Source organism: Rana temporaria, chromosome 12 (genome assembly GCF_905171775.1).
Source record: "Rana temporaria chromosome 12, aRanTem1.1, whole genome shotgun sequence".
Classification (NCBI taxonomy): Eukaryota; Metazoa; Chordata; class Amphibia; order Anura; family Ranidae; genus Rana; species Rana temporaria.
In genome coordinates, this window is record NC_053500.1 from 58,399,391 (window position 1) to 58,422,653 (window position 23,263).

Here is a 23,263-nt window from a genome sequence, read left to right on the forward strand (position 1 = left end):
GTTTTCCCAGTACAGTATTTTAGTAGCTTTTTGTTCTGTAAGCACTAACTATACTCACTCAGTTTCCACTAGGTCTTTAAGTAGCCTCTCCTTCTCTTCTTGGAGGTTTACAAGATTCCCCTGCATCTCTACTGATTCTCTCTCAGCCTCCTGCCAAAGAGAAAATGTGAATTTACAGCTCTGACCAATGAGAACAGCTAAAGAGCATGATACTCATTTGTGACACTCACCCGAAGAGATTGTATAAACTCACTCTCCATCAGCTGATTGTGTTGCTGTAACTGCTCCTTGGAGCTTATGTTTTTGTTTAGCAGCATGTTCAGACGTAGCATGTCATTTTTTAGGTTTCTCATGTGATGTTCAATATCCTTTTGCTCATTTTTCTCCTGCTCAATTTCATCTGTAAGAAAGCAGAGTATTTCTCTTGCTAAGCATTGGCTTTGCAAATCTATTAAATTGATAATTTTATTTCTACTTTAAAGTGCACCTCCTAAAACCCCTTTTTTTTTTAAAGGGAAGTGTTATGACCATTGTCCGGTCTTTTATTGCTATGTGAGGCTTTTGCAGAGATTTTTCCCCAGCTTCCCATCCCAGTGACAACATTGGCACTAGGACAGGTGAGGCAAAACACAATATTTTTTTTTCGGTAGGGGAAAGCTACAACCTGTCACCTTTGTACAGTATATTGTCTGTGCCACTGTGCCAGAAATTTGCCACCATGACATAATCTAGAAGTCCATGGACAGCAAGAAAATCCTGGCAGTAATTTTAAATCTTTACTACTTTATCCAAAACTAGAAAATGTTTTGGATATAGTTCCGCTTATATTAGTCATTCTGTACTTAATTTCTCATCCCGCACCACCTTGTTCTTAGTACCCATTTTTCCTTTCCATCGACAAAATGGGGTGCAGTACACTTCTTTTAACTCCTCAATACAACAAATAAAGAAATCGATGAGACAGAATAGGGACGCTGTTTTTTGAGAGTGCTTCAGAAATGGCTGAAGTATATGACAGCATCCCGACTATGATGCCCTGTTGACTTAGAGGATTCTCCTCTTTTTTTTAACCCCCTGATGAAGCCTGTTAACATGCAGAGGGTTCCGGTGACTACCATCGCCCCTTCAAAAACTTCCTGAAATAGCAAAGATCACCAAGTCTCAATTATTTAAAGATTCAACATAAGCTATGCTATACATAAGTCACTAAACTTACTTTCTATGCGAATTTTCCTCTGTTGTAATATAGTCAGTTCTTTCTTTAACATCTCTACTGAAGAATCCTGCTCTTCTCTCAGCCTGGTCAGCTGGACCATCTCTGTCTGCAAACGGAGCCAATACTGCTGCACTGCCACAATTTCTGTATTGCATTCCTCGATCTGTTTAGTCAGCGCAGTGATCTGGATCTCCAAAGGTCCTAGTTCTTTACCCTAATAATCAAAGAAAGCAGTTATTATAGTAATTGAATACATATAATGTTGCTTTTGGAGTACACAATTAATAAACACTGGCCCAGATTCACGAAGCACTTGCGCCCGCGCAACCATAGGTTACGCAGCGCAAGTGTTTACTTGCTCCGGTGTAATGAGTGCTCCTGATTCAGGAACCTCGTTACACCGACTGCAGGCTAAAATCTGCGCGGCATAAAGCTCTTATGCCTCGCAGATTTTAGGCTGCGTTCTTGCGGGGGCCGCTAGGGGACGCTCCCATTGTGTATCAGCGTGTAGTATGCAAATTGCATACTACCACTGATTCACAAGCTTGCGCTGGCCCCGCGCAAGCCAGGTACAAAGTTTCCGTACGGCTACTTTTAGCGCAAGGCTGCCCCTTCTAATAGTAGGGGCAGCCAATGCTAAAGTATAGCCGGCCTTCCCGCGCCATGAAATTTGAATTTCACGGCGTTTGCGTAAGTGAAACGTGAATGGCGCTGGACGCCATTCACGTTCACTTAGAAGCAAATGACGTCCTTGCGATGTCATTTGCCGCAATGCAAAGTTTCCCGACGGAGCATGCGCTGTACGCTCGGCGCGGGAGCGCGCCTAATTTAAATGATTCCCGCCCCAGGCGGGATCATTTAACTTGCGCACGCTTACGCCGGGCAGATTTGCCGGCGCGCCTTCGCAATTCACGGAGCTACTGCTCCGTGAATCGAGGGCAGCGCAAAATATTTGCGGGGGCGCAGGGCAAAATCGTTGCCCTGCTCCCCCGCAAATATCGTGCAATTCTACCTGAATCTGGGCCAATGTAATTAAACTGGAAAAATAATGCATATTTCACAATGCACTGCCTAAACAACCACGTGTTGCATTGCTTGTGGATTATGGAGGTGCATTGGGATGCCAATTTAAAACGATAGTATATCACTGTACTCCTGGTGGTTTGAATGGGCCCAAAAGCAAACCTTTGCTGGGACACATGGGAGTTTCCACTGCCAATCCGCCTGTCAAGATGCACATTTTCTGGCTAGTACACTGACCAATTAAGATTAACTAGGTTTAAGTACCTAACCTGGATCAAGACATATGTCAGTCAGTCAGACATTCTTGCCCGTTTCAGATAAGTGAAAAACAAAGGGGTTGATTTAGTAAAACTGGAGAGGGCAAAATCTGGTGAAGCTATGCATGGTAGCCAATACAGTGGGGATCAAAAGTTTGGGCACCCCAGGTAAAAAGTTGTATTAATGTGCATAACGAAGCCAAGGAAAGATGGAAATATCTCCAAAAGGCATCAAATTACAGATTAGACATTCTGCTAATATGTCAAAAAAAGTTAGATTTTATTTCCATCATTTACACTTTTAAAAATACAGAAAACCAAAAAATGGCATCTGCAAAAGTTTGGGCACCCTGCAGAGATAATATCTTGTACTGCCCCTTTTGGCAAGTATCACAGCTTGCAAACAATTATTGTTTGAGGTATCTTTGCCCATTCTTCCTTACAAAAGTCTTCCAGTTCTTTGAGATCTCTGGGCTGTCTGTCACGCACTGCTCTTTTAAGGTCTATCCATAGATTTTCAGCTATGTTGAGGTCAGGAGATTGTGAAGGCCATGGCAAAACCTTCAGTTTACGCCTCTTGATGTAATCCCCCGTGGATTTTGAGGTGTGTTTAGGATCATTATCCATTTGTAGAAGCCATCCTCTCTTTAACTTCAGCTTTTTCACAGATGGCATAAAGTTACCATCCAAAATTTGCTGAAATGTTATAGAATCCATTTTCCCTTCTACTCGTGAAATGTTCCCTGTGCCATTGGCTGCAATACAACCCCAAAGCATGATTGATCCACCCCCATGCTTAACAGTTGAACAGAGGTTCTTTTCATTAAATTCTGTGCTCTTTCTTCTCCAAATGTACCTTTGCTCATTCCGTACCTTTGCTCAACAAGACTACAATCAATAAGAAGGACCAGGATACAGGAGCCTAATGTGGGTTTTACAATAAAAGTGCAAATCTGCATATGGGCCCTTTCACATGGGGCGGATAAGTAATGATCCGCCTCCGTGTGTCTGTAAGCTCAGCCGGGATCGCTCCGTAAATCCCCGCTGAGCCGGCGGCTGACAGGGCGGTCCCCGCACACTGTGCAGGGACCACCCTGTCTTTTCTCCGCCCTGCAAAATCGGATCTTTGCGGAGGCGGGTGATTACGGGTGTCAGCGGATGTTTATCCGCTGACACCCGCAATCACATAGGGACCAATGTATGTCCCTTTTTCATCCGCAAACGGATAGATGAAAAAGCGGACATACGGTCCGCACGTCTGAAAGGGGCCTATTAGATCAGGTGCCTACAGTATGCCACTGGATCTACTAATTTTCACTGAAGGTAGCCTCTTTCTTATGCATTCTTCAATCCTATATTATGTCTGAATTATCTAGGTTTGCGTTAAAAAAAAAAAAAAAAAAAAGAAGAAGTATATGGGTTTATACTGTATACACACACTTCTTAATTCAGCACTACAAAAACAAAACACAAATTCTAAAAACTTTCATACAAATATAAAAAAAAAGGGGGGGGGGGTAAAGAAATTCATCAAAAACTACGGTAATTAGTATAAACTAAAATTGTTACCAAAAATTGGGGTTAATAAAATAGGAATAGTGCATTTTGGTAGAAAACATTTAAAAATTCAGTGCTACAAAATAAGGTGTAATAATTAAAGCTCCATGACAGCTGTTTGATATGCTCCATATGCAGAGCAGACCCTTTCACACTTAGGCTAGGTTCACACTATTTCACAGCCGCAATTTTGTCGCGATCCGCGGCTGCGATTTTGCCGCACAGGAAATGTTAGTCTATAGAGCTGAATTCGCATCGCACACGGATCAAACTCGCACAGACCCTTTTTTCCCGCAGCTTAGATTCGCACCGCACTGATGTGAACTGCACTAATGGAAAACAATGTTATTTTAGTGCGAATTTGAGAAATCGTAAAGGCTCAAATTCGCAATAGAATTCTCAGCAGTGTGAACCAGACCCAACAGCAGTGTTCCAGTGATTACACAGGGAAAGGAGCTTCTCCCCCAGTATGATCTACAGGGCTGAGAACACACACATACATGCATGCATAGTGCAGGAGACTGCCAGAAGATGTGGAGATAATGGAGATACCTGCCCCAGCCACATTTCCTGCATCTCTGCACCCATGATGGATGCCTTTTCTGCCTCCCAGCCCTGAATATAATGTCATATTCAAATCGATAGGTCAAAACCGATGGTTATACGATGGTTAGTACGCAAAAGCATCGGTTCCAAACCCGCGCATGCTCAGAATCAAGTCGACGCATGCTTGGAAGCATTGAACTTTGTGTAATAAAAGTGTAAAGTGGTAATTGCCTCCTGCATCCTTTCTAGTTCTATCACCTTTAAAATGTCCTTGATACAAAGTAAAATGTAGGAACTTACTGTGATACATACATGTGACGTGGCAAACTTATTTTTCCTTAAAAGTCATTAGTGGTGTATTTTATGAAAACCTGACCTACCCCAATTTGAGCAAGCGTTAACTCAATCTGCTTGCTGTACAAATTAATGCTGGACTGCTTCCTCTCGATTGTTATTGTTCGCTTTGCAATTTCACTCTGGCTGCGAGAGATCAACTCATTGGTGGCTTGAATTTTCTTCTCCAACTCATCCAGTATCTTTTGTAAAGCTTTAATACGCGATGTACTATGATTAACCTCTAGCTGCACCTGAGAGGTCTCATTTTCCATTTTAGAACAATCAATTTCCTGAAAGCAAGAATATAGACATTATACAGGTCACCCAATTATAGCCCAAAAATTAAGAATTATATAAAGAATTACTGTATAATTCGCTAAGAAAGGTGTTTAAAGTAAGGAAGGGTTGCTATGGGTCTTTTTTGTGGGCAAGGAAGATTGTCATAACCATAAATGTCTGTTTTGTCCTGTTCTGTTGGCCCAGCTCTGACCTTTACATAAAGAAACACTCCATCATAACTGAAAAGCTGGGTAATATCTGATCATGATGAGCAACTGGAATTGCGATATATGACCAAATAACACTTTACAATGGAGAAGCAAATTTAGAAAGTAATTCAGACTCAATCATTTATATTTAATAAACAACATGCACCATTTTAAAATGTCACATCTAGGCTCAGCAAATTTTCTTAAACAATCAAGATAATTTATGTAAAAAGCATATGAACTTATAAGATACTGATATCCTAAATGGAGGTTCAAATTAGTAACAACAATTCAGGTATGGGTTTAACCTTCCTAGATCTGAATTTAAAGTGCAACAAAAATTGTTTTTAAAGCGGAGCTCCACCCTAAAGTGGAACAATCCGCTCATCGGATTCCTTCTCTCTCTTTGACAGGTATCCTATCCCACTTCCGGGAGTCTGGCTGCGGCCGTGAGGCAGCAGTGACGTCACCGCGAGGCTCCCTCCTCCTCCTCCCCTGGCTGAACCCGAAAGGCTACACTGCCGGGTTTCCTTACCGGCAATGGTGGCGGCAATGTAGCCTTTTATCTGCACGCCGAGAACCCTACTGCCGACATCGCTGGACTCCAGGACAGGTAAGTGTCCATTTATTAAAAGCCAGCAGCTGCAGTATGTGTAGCTGCTGGCTTTAATTTTTTTTTTCCTGGACCTCCTCTTTAAGGATGTTTTTGAAGCTTGTTAGACTGGAGTGGGTTTACTACAAAGATCAGAGGAAGGACACACAATTAAATCCCAAGCATTTGTGTAGCCATGCTTTGTGTTTATGCATTTGACATGCGTTGTAAGCACACTTTGATCACCAGTTTCTATATACATTACTTATGAAGGGTGAATGACTATTTCAAAGCTGCTTTTGACATGCTTGGCAGTCTGTTGGACTAGAAGGTCCTATTGAGATCTATCCATGTTTTTGTCAAAGCAGGTAAAACGCAACATTTGCATCTAAACATGTGTTTGAATAGCACAATGTGCAAATACAAAAAAAACACCGGTCTTGATTTTCAAAAACTGGAAGCGGATTATCCAGAGCTGCACCAGATATTGCATTCTCCAGTTTTACTAAATCAACACCAATGTCTACAAACAAAGCCCCTCTGTACAAGCATAAAAGAGGACCTTAAAACCCAACTCTGGGCAAACTCCAATCTGTTAGCATAGAAAACCGAGGAGGCAGGAGCAGGGGAGTGCCTTGCCATCCTAAGTTAGGAATTTTGCTGTGTTTTTGGCCACGCATTTTTACCGTGATTTTGAAGCGATTTGCATTTTATTTACACTGTATATAGCTTATTGCTAAGGAGGGGGCTGGGAAGACACCGCTCCCTTAACAACCAACGAGCCAAGTGTCAGCAGGCTTCCCCACTGACAGATGAATGTAAAAAAAATTGGCGGCTACAAAGAAATTGTGAAAAAAACAGCAAGGTTACCCCTCCCGGGGCCATACTAGGCCCTTGGGGGTCTAATATAGATTCAGAGGGGACCCCCCCACCCATTTTTTTTTAAATGGCGCCAAAATCCATACCAGACCCTTATCTGAGCATGCAGCCCGGCAGGTCAGAAAAAAAGGGAGGGAATGGAGGAGCAAGCTGTCCCCCCCTCTTGAACCATACCAGACTGCATGTCCTCAACATGTGGGGGTGGATGCTATGACAAGGGCCTCTTCCCGACAACCCTAGCCGATGTTTGTCGGAGGGCTTATTGGAACCTGGAAGCCAAGGGGGCCCACAGATCCCGGCCTCCCCCCATGTGAATGAGTATAGGGTACATTGTACCCCTATCCATTTACCAAAAAAGTAGTGTAGTGTGAAAAAATACAGTAGACGGTTTTTGACAAGTCTTTTATTAAAAATATCTTCTTCTTCCTCTGGTCTACCTACATCTTCTCCCGGATCTTCCTCCTCCAGACTTCTCCTTCTCCTGCTTCTTCCTCTTCTTTGGCCGGTGTGCTTTTCCTCTGCCGCTGCTCCCGCTGATGACCCTCCTCCGATGCTGCGTCCCGCTGATCTGTCCGCACCGACATCAAGCATTTCTTAGATAATTATGGCAATAGAATGACGTCATCCGATGGTCACGCCCCATCATCGGGAAGCCCGCCGACAGCTGATCACGCTGCGTCCGGCTTTCCAGCCACCTCCTTACCAACCAGTTATATACAGTGAATGTACAGCAAAAAAAAAAAAAAACGCAAATCGCAGCAAAATCACGGTACTTGCATTTGAATGCGGGTCCATTGAAATCTATTACATGCAAAACATTGAATTTTGCAGAAAAATAATGTCCTGACCCTTTCCAAAAACGCAGAGGCACAAAAATGCATTGATGTGAACATGTTCCATAGAAACCCATGTTAAAAGAATTCCCTGCATTTCTGCACAATGCAAAATGCATCAAAAAACACATTAGTGTGAATGGAGCCTTATGGGACTGTGCGTCTTATTGATGTGTAGACAGTATAGGGAGATACAACTCTAGTCCCTGCATGCAATGGTGAATCCATAGGGCACTGCTAGAGAAAAAAGCCACCCTGAAACAGGAAACCTGAGGCAATGATATTGGCACCAGCTTAACCTAAAACATAGGCAAGTATTAAAAAATAAAGAAGTTGCACACTTTGCTTATGTCAGAAATGCTTAAAAAAAAACTGAGTTTAGACCCCTATCACACTTACGAATGGAGCTGACTGCGATTACCCAAGGGAGACTCAGTGGGATCTCCTGCAAATAGTTGCAAGTGGGAAGCCACATTCAAAGCAATTGGAGGCAGACCATGCCCACAGCTCTTTGTGGCCATTTGCATGTAACCAGTCATGCAGCAATTACCTGCAAATGATCGGCCCTGGACACAGACAGTCCAATTGAGTCTCCCATGGGTAATCACTGTGGGCTCTATTCAAGAGTGTGAATGGGACCTTAATACCACTTTAAGGTGACAGATTAGGATTTCCAGATGTATTGTGTACTTAATACCATCTACAGACATGAGACATTGCAATCCAAACATTAACCAGAGTGGTCACACAACCATGGGGCAATCCCAGGCTGAGTCATCTGCAGACGGTCCCAGACCCGGCCTTATGGGCTAGCTATGAGGTTAAAGTAGTGCAACAAAATGTGTCGGGGGGGGGGGGGGGTAGAATCATTCTCTGATACACTGAAAAATTAAAAAGGATGTTCTTCTGTTACCTACAACTGTGGCATGCGGTACAGGCTCAATTCCCTGAAGGGGTGAGTCTGAGGTCACATTGGGGTGGAGAAACTTTTGATCTCCAGACATGTGGATCGCGTTCTCTCCCCTTTCTGTATCTTAGGTTATCCTGTGAGGGACCTGGTGAAGGGTGCAAACTATATGACAAGTGGAAGGAGGATCTCACTGCCCTTTCTGCTGATGATTGTGAAGAAGGAATCCAGCAATATATTCCCCTGATGATCTCAGCGAGGGATAGGTACATACAACTAAAATTTATCCACAGAGCATATTATACGCCACAGAGACTCTCAAGAATATACCCGTTCCAAACAGATAGATGTCCCTAATGTAATAATGATCTGGGTACCTTTCAACAGGTTGTCTGGACGTGTTCTATTATCCAACAGTTTTGGTCGGAAGTAGTAGATGTCATTAACTCAGTGGGAAATTTACATATAGGCCTGAACCCCATTGTACTGCTTCTAGGAGTTTGTGACATGTCATACCTAATAAGCATAAGATATTGTTTCTATTTTACACCTGTTCTATGCTACAAAGGCCATTCTAATTAAATGGAAGCAGCCCAAGCCCCCCTGGTCTCCCAGTGAAGAGCCCTAGTGAATGCCACGTTGCCCTTATACAAGCTCATACATCGTAAATGCCCTAAAAAGTTTAAGAAGATCTGGGGTGCATGGACCAAGCAGTGAGTCCTTTTTTTCCTCTCCCACTCCCCCACTCTCTTCTCCCCTGTTCATTGCCATCCCTCCCTCTCCCCTTTCCCCGCTCTCCCTTCTCCCTCTACTCGGAGGTAGATGTTATCACCTGAACCTACTAGGTGAAATGTTGTGTTTTATGACTTGATGTGACTGTATCACTGTACTGTAAACTATGCCAATTTCTCTATTAAGATAATTGAATGCGTCATGTATGACATTATTTATTCTGTGTTGTATAGCTGCAATATGTTCTTTTTTTTTTTTGTATGCTTGTATGTCTAAATGTTTCTCCTTCTGGAGACAAATAACAACTTTTCTGTTAAAAAAAAAACAAAAAAAAAACAGAGTGGTGATAACGAGAGAAAAAAGGTATATAAATATAAAGGTGTGGAGTGGCTTGGTTGCCTCTGCAGGGCCTGGACAGCTCACATTAATTAAAAGATATACTGTATGACTTACAGATTTAATCTATATATCCTAAAGTAGAATTTTTGGCTTCTGGTTGTGATCTAACATGTAAGTGAACTTTTGTAATTCGCCATTAATTATGATTTCTTATGGGGTAAAGCTAAAAAGAGTGGCACAAAGAATGGCCATTTCAAAGTCTTAACCTGAATCCCACAGAAATACTGTGGTGTAAACTGTAGCAAGCGGCGCACACAAATATACAGTACAGACCAAAAGTTTGGACACACCTTCTCATTTAAAGAGTTTTCTTTATTTTCATGACTATGAAAATTGTAGATTCACACTGAAGGCATCAAAACTAAATATAAAAATAAATAAAATATATTTCATATTCTAGGTTCTTCAAAGTAGCCACCTTTTGCTTTGATTACTGCTTGGCACACTCTTGGCATTCTCTTGATGAGCTTCAAGAGGTTGTGACCTGGCGCAGCACCCCATCACTCTCCTTCTTGGTCAAATAGCCCTTACACAGCCTGGAGGTGTGTTTGGTGTCATTGTCCTGTTGAAAAATAAATGATGGTCCAACTAAACGCAAAACGGATGGAATAGCATGCCTCTGCAAGATGCTGTGGTAGCCATGCTGGTTCAGTATGCCTTCAATTTTGATTAAATCCCCAACAGTGTCACCAGCAAAGCACCCCCACACCATCACACCTCCTCCTCCATGCTTCACGGTGGGAACCAGGCATGTAGAGTCCATCCGTTCACCTTTTCTGCGTCGCACAAAGACACAGGGGTTGGAACCAAAGATCTCAAGTTTGGACTCATCAGACCAAAGCACAGATTTCCACTGGTCTAATGTCCATTCCTTGTGTTCTTTAGCCCAAACAAGTCTCTTCTGCTTGTTGCCTTTCTTTAGCAGTGGTTTCCTAGCAGATATTCTACCCTGAAGGCCTGATTCACACAGTCTCCTCTTAACAGTTCTAGAGATGTGTCTGCTGCAAAAGGTGGCTACTTTGAAGAACCTAGAATAAGAAATATATATTTCAGTTGTTTCACACGTATTTGTTATGTATAATTCCACATGTGTTAATTCATAGTTTTGATGCCTTCAGTATGAATCTACAATTTTCATAGTCATGAAAATAAAGAAAACTCTTTGAATGAGAAGGTGTGTCCAAACTTTTGGTCTGTACTGTGCATGAACCAAAAAGGATACAGTATACAATAAACGTTAAAAATACCTCCTGTTGTAATAGCTACATAGATATTTCAATAAGGGAAGTTAGTTACTTAATAATAAAAAAAAAACTCCTTGTTTTTCATCAATTATTTTGTTTGTTTAATTTATGTATTAGAAACTAGAGCAGAGAGCGGTCATGTATGCAGAGAGCCATAGCAATACAAAGGCTTCACAAACTTCATACATATTATATGATCAAATAATTGTGACTTAAAACTAGAGTTTTTGACAGGTAAACTGTGCAAGATCAGTATATACAAACACTATGATGAGGAGTATATAGTATCTTGTCTATTTTAGTCAGTAGTGGCTTTAATTTGATGGAACAAAAATGACATACCAGTTCTAGCTGTCTTTTCTGTAGCTTCCCTGTTAAAAGTGAGGAATATTTAGCAGCTTTATCAGAGGTCAATTTTTCTTGTAATGTTTCCATTATTTGGTTTTCCAAGGATCCTTTTATTTGAGATTCCTTCTCAATTTGTTTCCGGACAGTAGTCAGCTCAGTCAAGCGAACAGCTCGATCCTTAAAAATAAATAAACTTTACAACTTAGTTCAGGAAATCATTCTCCCCTAAAACAGTTCATAACACAACTCTAAGCAAATTAATAATACATTTTTCTATAATGAAAGTCCTTAGTTGAATGCTGCAGAATACTTCCATGCATTGGAGTTGATTTACTAAAGAGTAGAGCATGTTCACTTTGAAAAATGAAATTTCATTTTGCTAGGGGCTTTTGACTTTGCTTAAATGTAGCAAAAATTAGCCTTCCAAAAAAATCCCAATCAGATGCAAGAAAAAAAAATGTATTTTTTTCCTCGCACATGACTGGATGACAAAAGACTGCACAGTTTTACCTTCAGTTTGGTAAATTAAGTGAAAATTCACTTTGTAAATAAGAAATGTTTTTAGTCTTTTAGTAAATCATCCCTATTGTGTTTCCTAACCCCTTATTTCTAGTTATAATTAGACATGTACAGGACAGATAGATTTGTTACAAAAAATGTTTTCATTGATTTGTTTTGGAATTTGTTTAGTTTAGTTTTGTTTTCATAAAATGTAGTTTTGTTTATTAATTTTCGAATGAATTCCAAATTTTTGGAACGATTTTAATTCTGTGTAAAGAATAGCTGGTTGTTAAGGAGCCAGGAAGACGGCCGCTGCGTCCTTAACAAGCTTCCCCCATTGAAAGCTGAAATTTAAACAAAAAGAATGCTGACAATAGAAATTTCTGAAAAAAAACACAGCGCCCCCCGCCCCAAATCAATGCCAGGCCCTCCGGGTCTGGTATGGATTATAAGAGGAACCCCATGCCAAAACTTGAAGAAAAGAAAAAAGGCGTGGGTCCCCCCCAAAATCCATATCAGACCCTTATCTGATGAGTCATCAGCCAACTTCCCGGGCCCACTACTTAACAACCAGCTGTTCTTCACACAGAATTCTAATCGGTCAATCATTTTTCAACTGATCCGAATCGTTCAGAAAATTTCGAATTCTTTAGAAAATGAATAAACTAAACAAATTTTGATGAAATTTGTTACTATTTTATTTGGAGACATCCGAATCTCTGAATAACACAATTTGTCTGAATTTGTATTTAGACTGAAACTAATTGCACATGTCTAGTTATAATCCAAGAATTATGAGCTGGACAAAGTGGGGTATAAAGAAAACAGCTGAACAAGAGAAAAACAGCTTTGTGAATTAGGCCCATTCTGTTTTAACTCATTATACACTGTTAATAAAACATTCACCCTTCATAATTAGCTGTTACTGTTTTCTAAATTTCTTATCTGGGGGTTTCAGGAAGTCAGGGCAAGTTTCTCCAATAGGGTCTTAGCAATGAAGATCCGATTTTAAACTCTTCTTATTTTCTGTGCAAAACTACCAAATTATGGCTAAAGCATTTACATTCTTCAAAAGTAAATCAAAGACAAAACATACTTATGGAATGACTTGAAGCCCAACTCCAGCCAAAACAATTGTTAGAAATAATTGAAAACCTCCCCAGTGTGGGTACAAGCTGAGATACAGACCTGACAGATTGTAACCTTTTCCCACTTTAAGGTTGAAGTTGGGATTTAATTTTCATTATAGAACAAACCACGTGCTCATTCAGTATTCACTTACTGCAGTGACCCTGTTCAGAGCTTGTTCAGTCTCCTGTAATGTACGCATGTATGTACTAAACTCTACTCTCAGTGCTTCCTGTCTTGCTTGACACTGAGTAATGAGCTTCTTGCTCATGGCTGCATCACTCTCTGCCTGGTTAATCATAAAGGCCAACTTCTCATTCTTTTCCTCTTCTTTTGTGGCAGATTTCTTATAACTTTCTATTTCTGTGTCCATGGAGCGCAGTTCCTGATGTGCCAGACTGGAAAAAATAAAAATAAATTAACATTAACAACCCCTTTATGCTGAAGTTAGAATAGCACTGTAGCCGGCTATGGAAGTAAATCTAAAAAGGTAGCTACAAAGGACCAGAGAAAAAATAATCAGAAGGGTCTGCATCTATCACAGATCTTTGCTATAAAGTTGGAATGGTCCTTAAATGGGCTAGTTCATTTTTTGAATGAACTATTGACATTTGTTGGCATTATAGGTTCTACAAGAATGACATAGTCATTGTATAACTTGTCAACCAGTGTAACAAACCACTCTGTTTTCTGTCAAATTATGATTTCCCATTAAAAATATGATCTTTCTTTATTCCAAAAAATTGGAGTTAATGATGAACTCCAGACAAACAGTAAAAAATACAAAAGAAAAGTTTAAGTTTTTTAAACTGAGAAATCCAGTCATGAGATTTACACAGGTCTATCACACAGCACATTCTTGTCTGGCAAGACAGGAGACCTAATCTTTCTCTGCTGCAGTCAAATAACATTTACAGGTCCCATCCCTCCTTCAGCTTGTGAATGGACAATAAAAAGAAAAGCAGCAGACTAATCAGCTCATCTCTCTGTCATTGTGTTCTCTCCTCTCAGCCTTTTCCCTACTAGCACATAGGGACTGCAGAACAGCTGGATTCATACATACACACACACACACACACACACACACACACACAATCAGCAATTCAATATGCCTGTTTTTTAAACCCTATACAAATTAAACAAGTATGGAGTGGTTTGCATGGTCCAATCATCTAGGTAAAACAGTGCAGCGATTATCTAGCAGATGAGGCATGTTGCAAGTTGAAATTAAGCTGACATGGGCATAGGTATAAGTCATGGGCTGAAACATGTATTTTTACTTTACTTTTTGCACCAACTGAAACACAGTGAGAAAAGGAGATGGGCTTACCAGGAAGTAGAGGGTGTTGTCTGACCTATCAGCTAGACCTTTCAAAGCTGCTTCAAGAAACTTAAAACTACCTGGAGCAGCCACCATTAGACATAGTAGTTTTAATCTACATTTGCTGCCACTGGGTCCTTCTGATCCTTTTTGACCCTTGGAGCGGTTTAGTACCACCTGCAATAATATTTATAGCCTCTGTATGCTTTTACAATTTTTTTACTGTCAATAGATTTTTATTGGAAAAAAATTTACAAGGCTCAAGGCCCATAGCTGATGCAACAGCAACAAGCAGTAAATATATTATTCTTTCGCTAATTCTTCAAGTGAGTATCAATTCGTGGAAGCCTTGAGTGAAAAGGTAAGTATTAAGCATCACGTTACCACAAACAATATATAACATAAGAAATACAAAGAACAAGAAAATAAAACAAACAAAGGAAAATAACTATTACTCAACCATCGAAGTCCTCGATCAACAGAAGTAGCATGAATCCCACTGAACGGGTATTCAATTAGTGCTGTAAAGCTTGTACCAGTGGAACCACATTTGCCAAGTGGGGCGTATAGCAAGTAAGGAGTTTTGTGACGAGGCAAACAATGCTTCATACGTGACATGAGAGTGCGTGGTAGTAATTACCTCATGTATTGGTGGGGGATGCGTTCGTTTCCAGTGGCGTGCAATTACGAGTCGTGCACTTAAAAGAATATGTACAGCTATAATTCTTTTTGAAGGGGGGAGCATCTCCACTTCTAGTGAGAGCAGTGCAAGGCCCGGCTCCATTGATATATTCATTCCTATAACAACTGATATCAGGTTAAACACTTCAGTCCAATAATTGAACAGTATAGGACAGGATCATAGGATATGGTATAGAGTCCCCGGTTCTCCACACTCCCTCCAACAACAGGCCGAGGCCTGTGGTGCGAATTTAGCAATCCTAGACGGAGTCATATACCATTGTAGTAGAATTTTGTAAGTAAGTTCCCACAGATTTACGCACTTAGTTGTCGAGTATGTCACACTGATAGCCTTACGCCACTGATCAGAAGTAAATTCCCTTCCCAGTTCCTTTTCCCAGAGTAACATTGCAGAATTCTTGGTGAATACATCTTTATTGTTAAGTAATAGGTATAACAAGGATATACCCCTAGTCTTTGCCGTAGGGCTGGTGTAATACAAAGTCACCTGCCAGGGTAGAGAAATGTCCCCGATCTGGCAACTTCGCAGTAAATGGCTAACTTGCAGATACGTAAATACCTCCTGGTCAGAAATGTCAAACTCTATCTGGAGGGCTCGGAAGGTTTTCAGGGCTGGACCCACCATTAAGTCTCCCACCTCCTTTATGCCCTTCTCCATCCACCCGCTAAGGTTAGTGTTTGCAATTATACTAGACAAACATTGTATTGGCAAGGGGATCCTAGAGCAGGTATGATTTCCCTGGAAGCCCAATGAGGTAAGAGTCTCCCACCCCCATAGTGATGCTAGGACCGTAGGAGAGAGGTCCCCCCTATGTCCCCTGAAAACATGGGATAACATAAGGAAGTGAAACAGATTGCATCCCGGTACCTGGCACTCCTCCAGTTCCACCCAACGTTGTCTACAGGAGGATGGAAACCAGGCCTTAAGTTGGGTCAACAGGGTTGCCGTGTAATAGTCCTTTAGTACCACTACTCCCGCGCCCCCCATACGCCTGGTCTTGAGTAATTTGGAGAATGCACAGCGTGCCCTCCTTCCTTTCCATAAATATCTGTTTAGCAATGATTGTGCAGTCGCAAAAAAAGCACTGGGATAGGGAGGACCCTAAAGAGATATATCAACTGTGGTAAGATCACCATTTTGAAGGCCGCCAATCTGCCCGACCAGGATAGCTCCGTTTTAGCCAAATCTCTAAGTTTGACATCTAGTTTGATAAGGAAAGGGGAGTAGTTAGCCTTAACTAGGTTAGTAGTAGAAGGCGTGAGGGTGATTCCTAGATAATTGATCCCTGTGTCATCCCAGGCGTATGGGTAGGAGCTGGCCAGCTTTTTCTGCAGTGTATTGCCTATATTCAAACCCAATATATAAGATTTACTTTCGTTGACCTTATAGTAGGACAGGTGGCTAAAGAGTTGTAAGGACTTGTGCACCGAAGCTAGGGATCGTTCCACGTCAGTTAGCATTAGTATCACGTCGTCCGCAAATAAGCTGATAGTATGATTGGATTTAGAGGACTTAAAACCCGAAATTTGAGGATGACTTCGAATGTGACACGCCAAGGGCTCCATCATAAGATTAAAAATGAAAGGTGATAGCGGGCACCCCTGGCGCGTGCCATTCGTGATAGGAAAAGGGGTAGATAAAACGCCCGACGTAAATACTTGAGCTGTTGGGCAAGTATACAGCGCCATTATGGCTGAAAAAATCGATCCCTCGAAACCGAAAGCTGATAGCACTTTAGCCAGGTAGCCCCAGTGCACCCGATCGAACGCCTTCTCTGCATCCAAGCCTAGGAGCAGAGAAGGCGTTCGTGTCCTATTAGCGTAGTGAATTATGTTAATCAGGCGTCTAGTGGCGTCCGAGGTCTGGTGTCCCTTCGTAAAACCGGATTGATCAGCATGTACGAGGCCAGGGAGCACTGCGTTTAATCGGAGGGCAATCAATTTGGCGTAGAGTTTCAAGTCCAAATTTAGTAGTGAGATAGGCCTAAAGTTTTTCGGTTCAGACGGGTCCTTCCCCGGCTTGGGCAACGTAATGATCAATGCCTTTAGCATTTCTGCAAGGAAAGAAGCCGAGGCAACTGCTCCATTAAACAGATCGACCAGGTAAGGTGATAGGATTTGTTTAAATGACTTGTAGTACTCTCCTACAAACCCGTCAGGGCCCGGGGATTTATTAGGAGGCAGGGAATCTATGGCTGTATGGATTTCTGATAAAGTAAACGGAGTATTCAATTCACCTATAAAACAAAGTATCAAAATAACTATGGAACCGAGGTTCAATGATATAAACAGCGCTATGGAATTGATAGTGTCTAGCCCCAAATAGGAGCTTTAAATGAGAACGTAGGTGGTGTGCTAGGTGACCAAAAGACCAGGTGTTAGTGCACCCTAAACCTTATCTATAGATTCACCAGGTAATGTGATGGCATCACCCTCTGGGATGTAACCTTACCACAGCGTACAAGAGGACTAGTGTGTTAATGTCAGTACTCTCAGGCACACCTTCCTCTATTCTCCAAGTCAGCCACGGTCATTCCATTGAAGGCACATAAAACAAAAGAAAATACTCAATGGTGAAGTACCGCTTAAGCAATGTCCAACACAATGCAAAGGAGAACAAACCCCCTATGTGAATGCCCGTACAGAAAAATCAAAGTAAATGAACAAAAATGCAAGCCTGTAAACTCCTGCTGTCACCGCCGTTCTCTGGGCACCAGAGGCCGCCCAAGTGCTGGTATCGCTGGGGAACTGATGGTCAGCTGTGGAGCGCAGTGAGGCTTCCGTGTTGCGCCGATGTAGCCACGCCCTGACGCGTTTCGTCACTTCCGACTTCGACTGAGGGCGTGGCTACATAGCGCTGTCACTATCCCTTTATTCCCCGACAACAACAGCTATTGGATGTGAAAGCAGACGCCCTCCGGCCACGATAGGTGCAACCGGACCGGGAGGAGGGGTTGATGCCGAGCTGTGCTGTTTGGGGCTAGTAGGGAAACGTAGACTCTATTGCTGCACATAGTTTAATTGAGCACAATGTCTCCAAAAAGTTAAAATTACAAAATGGATACATCAGCCGTAAAATAGCCGGCAGAGTCATCTGTAAATGATTCAAGCATTCCAAAGTAAAATATTAAAAGCGTGTGTATAATAGAGGCGAGTAGAACTAGACAAAGCTAGGGCATTAGGAAATGACAGCCAATCGTAGATGACTTGGGCGGATGTTATGCAAATGAGTCTACGGGCTGTGTTAAGGGCATCTAGAGACCGTGCTCCCTTTAGCCAATCTGCAAAGACTAGGGCGGGTATATTTGCTCAGCAGCACAATATTGCACGCTCGAGTCAACAATATTACATGACCCGAAGGTCCAGATACTCCGCCAAAGTATAAGATTGAGTGGTTAATCGTGCAGGTGGTCCAAGGGGATAATCATATTATCAATAATCATACTATTATTATTAATGGACCAGCTGTAAAACTGAGTGTATTGCGCACAGTATATGTCACTTGAGCCTATATTAACATGATAGCTGTAATATGCAGGACCCTATAGAGTGTGCACCCATCATTAAGTTAATTTAATTCTCATATAGACAAAATCATATTTATGAGTCCCGTGCTCACTTATGTGAACAAACAATGTGAAAAAACGATGACTTCCATAATAATAGGGAATATGTGCGTGGATAATTCCATGAAAAGATGTCACACGTGTGACATTCATGATGCATATATATATATATATGTGCAAATCTATTGGTAGGGAGATTCTAAGAGTAGATTGTGTCTGCTGTGCAATCTCTTTTTTAATATTTTGTATAAATAGCACCCCCATATAGATTATGTACGTTGTATCCTGATCTAAAGGAAATGTATCCCATTGACGGCTGATGTAGTATACTGCGTCAGTCACTCAGGATAAAAGTTAAAAAATGGATGACTTTATAAAATCAATAAATAATTATAATAAAATCATTGAATATAATGTGGTAGTGATAAAATAGTTATAGAAAAAATAACTATAGTAAAAATCACTATAAAGATGAGATGAGATAAAACAGGCATAGCAGTGGGGACACACTGCAACAATGTATCAAATAAAGTGCAAGTGATTAAAAGTAATAAAAAATTGTCAATTAAAAATTATCAATTATAAAAATTATCAATTAAAAATTAATAATTAGAAATGACTAAAAAATTAGGAGGATGACGGAGAGGAGAGAGTGTCAGTCAATCACAGGTACTTTCTGGAAGCAAAAAAAGACCAAACGGATAAACGCTATTGCCAAAAGGCCTGAATGTTGAACTCGATATAAACTGTTTTATCAGTGACTCCTAACCCTACGGGGATGTCTACATAATCAACTTTACCCCGGGTCGTTTTAAGGTTGATCACCCCGCCCCCCCTCCCCTCCTCCCCTCTCTCTCGTTTATTGAGATTATATATTTTATCAATATTTATTGATATATCCTAATATCTTAACCATTTATCCGTTTGGTCTTTTTTTGCTTCCAGAAAGTGCCTGTGATTGACTGACACTCTCTCCTCTCCGTCATCCTCCTCATTTTTTAGTCATTTCTAATTATTTTATAATTGATAATTGATAATTTTTAATTGACAATTTTTTATTACTTTTAATCACTTGCACTTTATTTGATACATTGTTGCAGTGTGTCCCCACTGCTATGCCTGTTTTATCTTATCTCATCTTTATAGTGATTTTTACTATAGTTATTTTTTCTATAACTATTTTATCACTACCACATTATATTCAATGATTTTATTATAATTATTTATTGATTTTATAAAGTCATCCATTTTTTTACTTTTATCCTGAGTGACTGACGCAGTATACTACATCAGCCGTCAATGGGATACATTTCCTTTAGATCAGGATACAACGTACATAATCTATATGGGGGTGCTATTTATACAAAATATTAAAAAAGAGATTGCACAGCAGACACAATCTACTCTTAGAATCTCCCTACCAATAGATTTGCACATATATATATATATATGCATCATGAATGTCACACGTGTGACATCTTTTCATGGAATTATCCACGCACATATTCCCTATTATTATGGAAGTCATCGTTTGTTCACATAAGTGAGCACGGGACTCATAAATATGATTTTGTCTATATGAGAATTAAATTAACTTAATGATGGGTGCACACTCTATAGGGTCCTGCATATTACAGCTATCATGTTAATATAGGCTCAAGTGACATATACTGTGCGCAATACACTCCGTTTTACAGCTGGTCCATTAATAATAATAGTGTGATTATTGATAATATGATTATCCCCTTGGACCACCTGCACGATTAACCACTCAATCTTATACTTTGGCGGAATATCTGGACCTTCGGGTCATGTAATATTGTTGACTCGAGCGTGCAATAATGTGCTGCTGATCAAATATACCCGCCCTAGTCTTTGCAGATTGGCTAAAGGGAGCACAATCTCTAGATGCCCTTAACACAGCCCGTAGACTCATTTGCATAACATCCGCCCAAGTCATCTACGATTGGCTGTCATTTCCTAATGCCCTAGCTTTGTCTAGTTCTACTCTCCTCTATTATACACACGCTTTTAATATTTTACTTTGGAATGCTTGAATCATTTACAGATGACTCTGCCGGCTATTTTACGGCTGATGCATCCATTTTGTAATTTTAACTTTTTGGAGACATTGTGCTCAATTAAACTATGTGCAGCAATAGAGTCTACGTTTCCCTACTAGCCCCAAACAGCACAGCTCGGCATCAGCACCTCCTCCCGGTCCGGTTGCACCTATCGTGGCCGGAGGGCGTCTGCTTTCACATCCAATAGCTGTTGTTGTCGGGGAATAAAGGGATAGTGACGGCGCTATGTAGGCTACATCGGCGTAACACGGAAGCCTCACTGCGCTCCACAGCTGACCATCAGTTCCCCAGCGATACCAGCACTTGGGCGGCCTCTGGTGCCCAGAGAACGGCGGTGACAGCAGGAGTTTACAGGCTTGCATTTTTGTTCATTTACTTTGATTTTTCTGTACGGGCATTCACATAGGGGGTTTGTTCTCCTTTGCATTGTGTGGGACATTGCTTAAGCGGTACTTCACCATTGAGTATTTTCTTTTGTTTTATGTGCCTTCAATGGAATGACCGTGGCTGACTTAGAGAATAGAGGAAGGTGTGCCTGAGAGTACTGACATTAACACGCTAGTCCTCTTGTACGCTGTGGTAAGGTTACATCCCAGAGGGTGATGCCATCACATTACCTGGTGAATCTATAGATAAGGTTTAGGGTGCACTAACACCTGGTCTTTTGGTCACCTAGCACACCACCTACGTTCTCATTTAAAGCTCCTATTTGGGGCTAGACACTATCAATTCCATAGCGCTGTTTATATCATTGAACCTCGGTTCCATAGTTATTTTGATACTTTGTTTTATATATTTATTGGGTTCTTTACCCATTTTTATAATAGCTGCTTTTCTGGATTTTTATCAATTTTAATCACTTTTGATAATCCCAACACATTTGACTTTACATATTTTTTCCTCACTTGGGATCAAGTGATTTACTGCCCATTGGCGCCGGAAGTGCATTTAGGTTCCCATTTGTCTAGTTTATGCACCTCAATTTTATTATATTCAATTCACCTAGCTGATCTGGGGTCAACTGGGGTAGTGACAATTTAGACAGAAATTCCGTAATCGCAGTGATAGGTCTAGCCCCAAGTGAAGGAGGGCTGTAGAAGGTGTGGGGATACGGAGCCAGCACAGCTGGAGTACTCACGAAACCTGGCAGGGCACCATGGGCAGTAAGGATCACGTACAACGATGATGTGGCGGCGTGGTCAGCGTCTGTTGGCAGGATCCGATCAGATGGGTGGAGCTTCGGCATGTAGGATTTCAAGGTGTTCTTAAGGTTCACCAGGATGGACTTCGACGGGTAAAGAGAGTCATAGCAAAAAAAGAAAATGAAAACTTCAAAAAGGAAAACAAACAGCAAATTCACCGGCCTAAATAACAGGGCAATGCTAAGTAGCCGTGCGAGGGCGACGACCATTCGGGTCTGAGCGCACCCAAAAAAACAAAAAACAGAAACAGTTCCGTATGATGCAGCGCATAGCTGCACAGGCATAGTTGGGGGAAAGTTCGTGGTTTGGAGAATAAGCCCCCCATCGGAAATCAGTAGGGCAAAACAAGTAAACCCATGAATCAGAATTAGGCATGCGTTTTAGAGTTCTTAGCAGTAACTTTCTTCCATTCTTGACTTACCGCCCGTGGATGCCTCCCGTTGCTGTCAGGGGTTTCCGTCTCCGGAAGGATTTGCCATTCTCTCAGCAAGGCTAGACCGCTGTTTAGTGAAGTCACCACATGGTTTTTGCCTTCCCTTGTGACGGTGATTTTTGTTGGAAACCCCCATTTGTAGGAAATCTGGTGGTTCCGCAATGCTTTCGTTATGGTCACCTCTCCTTTTCGCCAAGGTGTATTGTGACAGGTCAGCATAAAATTGCAAATGCTGGTACTGAGATGGCACTTGATCTTTGTTGCGCATGACTGCCATCAATTGATCCTTGACGTGGAAAAAGTGTAGTCTCATAATAATGTCTCTGGGCACATTGTCAGGGAGGTAGGATGGCTTTGGGAGGCGATGAATCCTATCAATGGTAATGTCAATGGCAGTAAGCTCTGGGATTAACGCCAAAAACAAGGTGGAGGCATACTTTTTGAGCTCCCCTTGTGACACTGATTCAGGCACCCCTCTTATTTTCAGGTTGTTCCTTCTATTGCGGTCTTCTAAATCAGCGAGTTTAGCTTTGAGGCCCTCCATCTCATCCTCCCCCTGCTCCTGAGCATCCACCAAGTCATTAATCATCGTGGCGAACTTGCCCATTTTGGTTTCTATATGCTCAACTCTCGTCTCCACCTCCTGTATATCTGCACGGAAGTTTTTCATGCAGGACATCATGTCTGCCTGGATAGTGCTGCGGAGCGAGAGTAACATGTCTTTTAAAGCTGTGTCCATAATGGGCTGATTGGAAGTGGGGAAAGTTTCTATCCTGTCAGGGAGTTCCCTCGTGTCATCACCCGAGTCTGCCCCCGCTCCCAGGTCTAGGCCCTGATGCGATTCCTCCATCCTGAACCTGGATTTGGCTGGACTGGCCGATTGTGGGGTGTCAGGGCAGGAGTGGGTGCTCTCCGGGGACCCGCTGAGTCTGCTCTGAGTGGTGGATGGGTGAGGTACAGAGCGGGACG

General features: G+C 41.6%; 1 protein-coding gene across 3 annotated transcripts in view; it reads right to left on the bottom strand.

The window, feature by feature from the left end:
• Positions 1 to 23,263, bottom strand: part of CCDC40 (coiled-coil domain containing 40) — a 202,801-nt gene that overhangs the window by 48,695 nt on the left and 130,843 nt on the right. For all 3 annotated transcript variants that reach the window (XM_040330432.1, XM_040330434.1, XM_040330435.1), the window contains 6 exons: positions 13,141 to 13,384; positions 11,352 to 11,534; positions 4,980 to 5,225; positions 1,217 to 1,430; positions 231 to 400; positions 59 to 150 (listed from right to left, as the gene is read on the bottom strand). In XM_040330432.1, coding sequence (XP_040186366.1) covers positions 59 to 150; positions 231 to 400; positions 1,217 to 1,430; positions 4,980 to 5,225; positions 11,352 to 11,534; positions 13,141 to 13,384 — 1,149 coding nt within the window. The remainder of the gene's footprint in view (positions 1 to 58; positions 151 to 230; positions 401 to 1,216; positions 1,431 to 4,979; positions 5,226 to 11,351; positions 11,535 to 13,140; positions 13,385 to 23,263) is intronic.